This window comes from Zingiber officinale, chromosome 8A (assembly GCF_018446385.1).
Source record: "Zingiber officinale cultivar Zhangliang chromosome 8A, Zo_v1.1, whole genome shotgun sequence".
Classification (NCBI taxonomy): Eukaryota; Viridiplantae; Streptophyta; class Magnoliopsida; order Zingiberales; family Zingiberaceae; genus Zingiber; species Zingiber officinale.
The window spans coordinates 20,033,216-20,040,722 of NC_056000.1; the positions used below are offsets into that span (position 1 = coordinate 20,033,216).

Consider the following 7,507-nt stretch of genomic DNA (forward strand, 5'->3'; position numbering starts at 1 on the left):
AACTAAACAATCGGGGAAAATAATTTATAAAATAACAATTATTTTTTTAAAAAAAATATCAATAAATACATAATAGTTTTTTTGGTTATTAAAATTAAATTCATGATATTTAAGAAGTGAATTAAGAAAATAAATAAATGGTTATGGAAGAGAATTTTATTGATTCGTGGATCTACAGAATTTTTCCCGGAGGTTCAAATTATGATAATGGCAAAATCTTCAGTAGATATGCCTAACGAGAGTGGGCCCGCATCATCAAACGCTAGGAGTAAGACAGAATTGACCGAGAAATAGTGCAATTAAAGTGGGAAAACATTTATTTATTTTTTCTTTCTCTGTTAATTAAAGTTTTAATTATATTATCTTCAAAGCAATTGTCCAAAAATCGAATCTCCCGTTATATATTCCTATTTAATTTTGTAGCTAGATTTATGAATAAAATTAAATGGCTTTTAATTATTTTTTAGTCTTCTTCTAGTCGATCCGTGAAGGCAACTCTCAGTTATTTAGCCGAGAGAAAGGGAAGCGTAGTAGGATACCAAAGAATATTCCGCCACCCAATCCACCCAATTATTACATGGGAGAAAAGCGAGAGGTGGCGGCCGCGGCGGAGGAGCAGGCGGCGGTGGCCACGGTGGCGAAGCCCAGCTGCTACTCCTTGGTCTTCAAGCTCCCTGCCGGTGGCGGCAACCATATGGCGTCGAGGGAGGATCGAGAGCCGGCGGAAGAGGAGCTCTTCGTGCCGCCGCTCAATTTCGCGATGGTCGATTGTGGCCTCTACCGCTCCGGTTTCCCGGATACTGCTAACTTTAGCTTTTTGAAGACGCTCAGCCTTCGCTCCGTCCTGTGCGCCGTTTTTTCTCGCTTTGTTTTTTTTTTCCTCGATTTTAAGGTCGATTTGGGCAATGGAATTTGAATCGAGGGTTTTTGATCGAATGCTTAAAAAAAAAATGGGTGTTTTTTTGGTAGGTGCCTCTGCCCGGAGCCGTACCCGAAGGCGAACTTGGAGTTCCTTGAGGAGAATGGAATTAGGCTGTTCCAGTTCGGGATTGATGGCCGCAAGGTACATTTTTACCACCACATCTCAAAGGGTTTTTCTGATCTGATGCATGTTGGAATCGTTATTCATTACCAATATCTTTTAAATCGTGATTATCTTCATTTGCTTTTCCTGACCCTCTACTGCTCTGGCTTTAATTACGTGTTTGAATGTCCATTTGGATCTAGTTGATACTTTTGTTTGTGTTTTCTTTTCCTCCAACTCTCTGCATGTCCATGCCGTATTTCAAGATTTTGGTTAACTTTTTCACTCTTGATAATTTTAATGGATAGAAAAGCTCTTGTAGAACAAACAGGGATTGATGTTCAACCGAGGTTTACCCTTTATCTCTCCTGTTTATTTTTGGCCTCCTCAACCCTTTAAAACTTGATATTGTCATGTTTTGTTCATCCCTGTGAATTTTCTTGAGAATATTTTGCATAAATGTAAAAACTTGAGCATGACTAGCTGTCCCATCTCTGAACTCAAGTTTCTTCGTTTCATAAACAGAAGCTAAGAATCTTAGTACGTTTGTTCATGCTATACTATTAGAAAGTGAGATTGTGAGCCACTTGTAACTGGTAACTGGACTGTTTCCCATAACAAACATGGTATATAATTATGGCATAATCATTTTTACTTCAAGAACAAAATTCTATTTTGCAACGTGTTTCTCTCAAGCTAACTCTGGATGGTTGAATTCTTAAATTGTTAATTTGCAAGATCACTTAAATTACTGCATGGTAGCTAGCTTGGTTCCACTGTGTTTTTAATTTATATATTCTGATCTATGAATTATTAAAAACAATTGATCATTGAACACCCTGTTGGAGAAAAATTATACTGTTGCTAGATTGAGAGGTTAATTAGTAATTCAATTTTCAGTGAATTATACAGGCTAACTGATGTAGCAAGATCTTTGACTATCACATGCATATGTAATATGACAAGAAACGAGTAACTTGCGTGTGTTTTTTCCCTTATTTCAAGAAGGAAGATTTGTGTATGCATCCAATGACAAGTAGATCTAGGGATCTCCAGGTTATCTTGTGATATAAACATCTATAAGACAGATGTATTTTTGAACAGTGGCATATTGAATGAGCTTGCTTTTTCTTCATGATAGCGATTGCTGAGTGGGCAATTGTTGCATAACCTAAAGCGCTATCAGATGCTGGAACATGATATAGATGTTGCAAATTTAGTCTAGCTATTGATTAAGAAGATGCTAGTCTCTTTCTCACGTATGTTGCTTTTCCTTGGTAATTTGTATTCGAAAGTAGTTCCAAAAGTTTTAATCATAGAGGATGACTTATCCTAGAAAAAACTGCATATTATTTAAGTCTTTTGGAATTTCTCATGAATATAGTAGAGTTCATGAACAATCATTGGCCCGATAACAGTCAGCATTGCTGTATGTTGTTTCACCATTCTAACTTTCATATGTATATCAGATTATCAGCCTGTTTACCTTTTTGAATTTTCATCCTTGGGCTTTTTACTATAAGCTTTTTTGACAGGAACCTTTCGTCAACATCCCCGAAGATACCATTACTGAGGCCCTGAAAGTAGTTCTTGGTATACTAATCTTTGATTGTTGATGCGAGATTCAATTATACTCCTATTTCATACATTCTTGAATTCTAATTTAAATTGCAGATGTTCGCAATCACCCTTTGCTTATTCATTGCAAACGTGGGAAGGTGAAATCTCTTTCTGTTATAAAATGGTCCTTCATTTTTTTTCATTTACAAAAAGCTGAACGCTCTCATCTGCAAAATTGTGTACTTGTTCAGCATCGAACTGGTTGTTTGGTAGGATGCCTGAGAAAACTTCAGCATTGGTGTCTCACTTCAATTTTTGACGAGTACCAACGATTTGCTGCCGCAAAAACCAGAGTTACCGATCTAAGGTTCATAGAGCGTTTTGACACAGCTAGCCTGAGGTACCTGACAGCTTCGTTCTCGAGTTAGAAAGACTAGGTTTTCCCCCAGCAGTATCGAGGATCATATCGAAGAATAAGTCAGAAAAAAAAATATGCATTCCTACAGCAGTAATGGTTTTAAAGGATCCCTTGTTATTTGAGCCATGCTGCTAGTTATCTATGATTTACGATGACTACTTCAGTTCATTCTTAGTTTACATTTGCTCGTGATTTCTTACTTGAGGAACTGGAAGCGTTTCAGCTGTGCTTGTCATAAATTGTTGGTATCGCCTTATAGTTATGAATTTCGTGCAGTTAAATTTGCCCGATTGAAGTTCACAAGTCCATTGATATAGCGTGAAGCTTCTAACAGTTATCATCATGAAAACACAATTAAGGAATAACTCAAGCAGAAAGATTAGGTCTCGTGTAATATTTACATCTCCCCATATTTTCTAGTCGACAAGAATGCACTGATCGATCAACGTGTGTATAGCACTGGATCATTTTACAGTCATTCTACTAGTGGAACTTCATGGTGGCAAGAAGCTCCTCCAATTTCAACTTAAGCTCCTCCAATTTCAACTGCCAAACGAGCTGAAGTCTCCCCAATGACTGAAATTACTTGGCCGATGGTTTCCAATTTGCATCTTTCCTTCAGAAGTGTTTTGGCACAATTCAGGGCACGGCGCTCGCAGAATGCCCGACGGCTTGTATCAGCAATCGACTCAAAATCTTCAACATGAGCTACTCCAACAATTCTCCTGCGTCCCCAGGGAAAAGTAACGTCGGCAAAAACAAAAGCAGGGTTTCAAAGTTATAGCCAACTTTCTGCTGAGTTAAAGGAGAATTGGACAACTGAGTGTATTTTTTTTTTCCAGTAGCATTCAATTGTCGCATGGAACACAATAATCTTTAGGGTGTAAAGAATTGTGAGACAAGATTATAAAGAATTAAAATTACTGAAGAAAAAACAATAATCTTTGAAGGTAGATAAAAAAATGAAATTGCACTTCAGAGTCTCGCAGAGCAAGTATCATATTGACTATCTGTCTTGGAGAAACATTTTATTTGCTATAAACATTATTCTTAACAATGCTTGATGGATTTGTACACTAAATAGCTGCTTACTCAATTCTCAATAATACCAATGCAGTCAATTCACTATCTAGAATTACACATTGTTTTCTATAAAACTATGAAAACTATCATTTCACGACTTCAGATAGATTTTGAAGACGGTTAAACTAATATTTTGAGCTTATCGCGTTTCCTAAAAAAAGGCATACAACTATTAAAATCCACAATAAAAATGTACCTTATCATCTTGGCAGCACCAAATCCAATAGAATCATGAAATAAATCAATCATGTACTTCTTCTGAGCAAGGAGTTGCAATTCGGGTTTGTTATAGATATCTGCAAGATATGCCTCACCGTGCCCATCAATGTTCTCATTCCAGAGAGAGACAAACTTCTGGTGAAAAAGATCCCAAGTTTCTTCTATCGTCTTCAGAATCCACCTCTTATACGCCTGCAAGAATGATATTTGTTGAAAATAAAAGACTAATCTTAGTAAATGATAGGCCAATACTATAATTACAATCTTATCTGGGTAGCATAATGAGCAGCCTACAAGGCTAGAAGAAAAGTGAAGTATCAGTTAAACCAGATAAAATAAGGCAATGTTGTGTGGGATGGCATGGAGAGAGTCAATCTCCTTGGGGTGTGTTGCAGTGCTTTCACATGGTTCCATACATATAATGAACACCTTATTGAATAGTAACTTTGGTTTCATACATATCATGCCCGACTAATTCTGAAGGTAGAGGGCTTTTCCCCCTGATTTGCCTAACGGATAAATTTGGAATACAGCTTATGCACACTCAGAAGCTTCCCATTTGGTTCTCTTAATGCTTCTCTAAGTGCTTTTCCACTCACCACACCCATGGGGTAGGCATATATCTTTTTGTTAAATGTTTACGTCACACAAACTGAAGTTTATCTAGTTTGTCGGTATACACTAGAAAGATTTAAAAAAATAGCAATTCTGAGAAAATTTCTTTCATACTACATGCAAGAGCCAAATGCAGAACTCAAATATGGACAGTCTTCTGGGTTTAATTGTCCCCGCCCCCCCCCCCCCCCCCTTTTGCAATTTTTAGTGATTCCAAAACAACAAATTAACTGAAAAGTTTCCAGAATGCTTCCAAACTTAAAGGCATTATTGTTAACTCATTCATTACCTCCCGGTCATCATCCTTATTAGCATGCCCATCTTGAGAAAAGAAAGCCAAAATCAAGTTTCCCAAGAAAGCTCCTATATCGTATCCCATAGGTCCATAAAATGCAAATTCAGAATCGATGACTTGTGTAGAATCATTAGTCACCATGACAGAACCAGTGTGAAGGTCTCCATGAATCATAGCTTGTGCTCTATCACAGAACCTACAGATTTAATTAATACAATACTTAGTAGACTAAATTAAACAACAGAGCTGACAAATATGAATGCTGAGATATATGGTACATGGATTTCAATCCAGCAACTTGGATTTTTAAGGTGTCATCCTCTCGAATCGCCTCAGCATCATGGTCAAGGTAAGGTGAAGTCCAACGGTTATACTGAGCCACCTTATATGGATCTGAAAAAACAACTTGCTCTGTGAGCCTGCATAGCTCATTCCCACAATACTCTGCCACTGCAAAACAACAATTGAAGAGATTGTCAACAAATAAAAGTGAAAAATTGAGAAATCTTAAAGACACAGAAGTAAGAAATAGTTATGGTCATTTCTATTATTTGGGAAAATTGCATTTTTAATTGGACTTTGGAAAAAAATGGTTGCAACCCAATTGTGCTCGACTCACTTCCATGAGCTAAATGGAGCATGAGAATATCAATCCGAAGTTAGAAAAGGAAAAACAGGGAAGGAAGAGCTTCAAAATATGAAAATTTGAGAGTAAACATGTTTCTAGATGTAAAAGCACATTTTGTTGCAGTTGAAGAAACTAGGCAATATGATAGAAATAACAAAATATTTCTACTAATCTGAAATTATCACATTGGATATACCTGCTTTTCTGTGCTCTAGTGTAGAATGGTAAAGCAGCGATGTGAAGAAAAGTGTTCTTGCCATAAAGTCTGACATGTGTTGAGCAAGCAATGGATATTCTATTCCAGCAATTAATCCTTTCCGCAAAACAATGTGTGGAGGTTCCAAGTAGCGCATAGCAATTAAGGACATTGGTCTGTCGAAATGGTAGACTTCTGGTACATGATATGGACACAGGCGGCCGTGTTCTTTCAAGGCCAACATCTCAAAATAGGTACGCTCCTTTGACATAGGCCACGAAATACCAACGCTGCGAACATAAGGAAGAGCCTGGGTCACCAAGCAAATTAGATGAGATTTTGAGGTTATCTTAAATTCATCTGCAAAAACATATAGTAGTTGAGACATTCTTTACAAGAAGGAAGTTAATGAGAGAAACAGAAGGAAGTTAACGATGTGATATCAAGATTCTCTCAAAAATATATGTATACAATAAGAAACTGTAAAATGAATCGAATGCCTTGCAAACAATTCTCACAAGTGAATTTGTCCTGGTCATATAGGCCCAGAGCTGAATAGCAGGATAGAAGAACTTTTTATATATGTCCACACTACGACAAAGACTTGGATTTGCTAAATATGAGAAAGAAAAGGTCCTCCAAATCGCTTTAATCTAAAATTACCTGCTTGAGGACGAAGGATCCGCCTGGGCCGGAGACGATGTAGACGAAGTTGAGATTGCCGTCGCCGACTTCTTTGACGCTGAGGCCCTCCAACTGTTCCCCCAACAGGGCGCGAAGGGCGGGCGTGTCCTTGATGTACTCCACCACGGCTTCTACGTCCAGAGGCCGGAACCCATCGTCCGCCGCCTCCATAGCTTTTACGACGAAGAGAGCGGATGGAGTTCCGAAGAGGAAGATGCCTTAAAAAACAAGGCGGCGGCGGCGGCTGTGGATGAGAACTGATTCGCTTCGTCAACAATTGAGAATGACGCTGAATCCCAATGTTCTAAGAAGATTCTTTTTTCCAGTGCGGTGGAGGTGGGTGATGAAATTTTGTCATGATTTTGACTCCAAGCGTTTTCTTATTTTTCTCAGACACATAAATTATAGGATATTTTTTTTAATGGACGATTATAAATATTTTTAATTTATTTTGATGATGAATAAAAAAAAAGATTAGTCTTGTCGTACGGTTTGGGAGGAGGTGAGGGAAGAAAAGAAAAAGGTAGGGAAGGGGAAGAGAAATTTGAAATTTTGTTTGAGAGAAAGTGAGCTACGGTAAAGAAAAATAAGTAAGGATAAATTTTAATTTTTCTTATCTATGAAATGAAAAAAAAATTTATATCTTGATTTGGAGTGTAAGGAATGATAAGGTGAATTAAAAAAGAATTATGTTATAATTTTATCTATGTTTTAATATATTAATTCTAAAAATTGTTGTTTTAAGTATTCTTTATGTCATGATGAAAAATACTCGCATCGCCTGA

The 7,507-nt window shown here is 37.3% G+C and overlaps 2 protein-coding genes across 2 annotated transcripts; one reads left to right on the forward strand and one right to left on the reverse strand.

Moving 5' to 3' along the window:
* The first annotated feature begins 491 nt into the window (after nucleotides 1-491).
* On the forward strand, nucleotides 492-3,186 carry LOC122007837 (tyrosine-protein phosphatase DSP1-like). Its single transcript, XM_042563362.1, has 5 exons — nucleotides 492-846; nucleotides 970-1,063; nucleotides 2,560-2,617; nucleotides 2,699-2,742; nucleotides 2,836-3,186. Exons 1-5 carry the CDS (start codon nucleotides 578-580, stop codon nucleotides 3,010-3,012), a joined length of 642 nt encoding a protein of 213 aa, XP_042419296.1. The 5' UTR covers nucleotides 492-577; the 3' UTR covers nucleotides 3,013-3,186.
* A 170-nt stretch (nucleotides 3,187-3,356) lies between these two features.
* LOC122007836 (methylthioribose kinase 1-like) lies at nucleotides 3,357-7,066 on the reverse strand. The gene is made up of 6 exons (XM_042563361.1): nucleotides 6,702-7,066; nucleotides 6,039-6,348; nucleotides 5,493-5,664; nucleotides 5,209-5,410; nucleotides 4,282-4,496; nucleotides 3,357-3,727 (listed from the first exon to the last, which is right to left on the reverse strand). Exons 1-6 carry the CDS (start codon nucleotides 6,891-6,893, stop codon nucleotides 3,529-3,531), a joined length of 1,290 nt encoding a protein of 429 aa, XP_042419295.1. The 5' UTR covers nucleotides 6,894-7,066; the 3' UTR covers nucleotides 3,357-3,528.
* Between the last annotated feature and the right edge of the window lie 441 nt (nucleotides 7,067-7,507).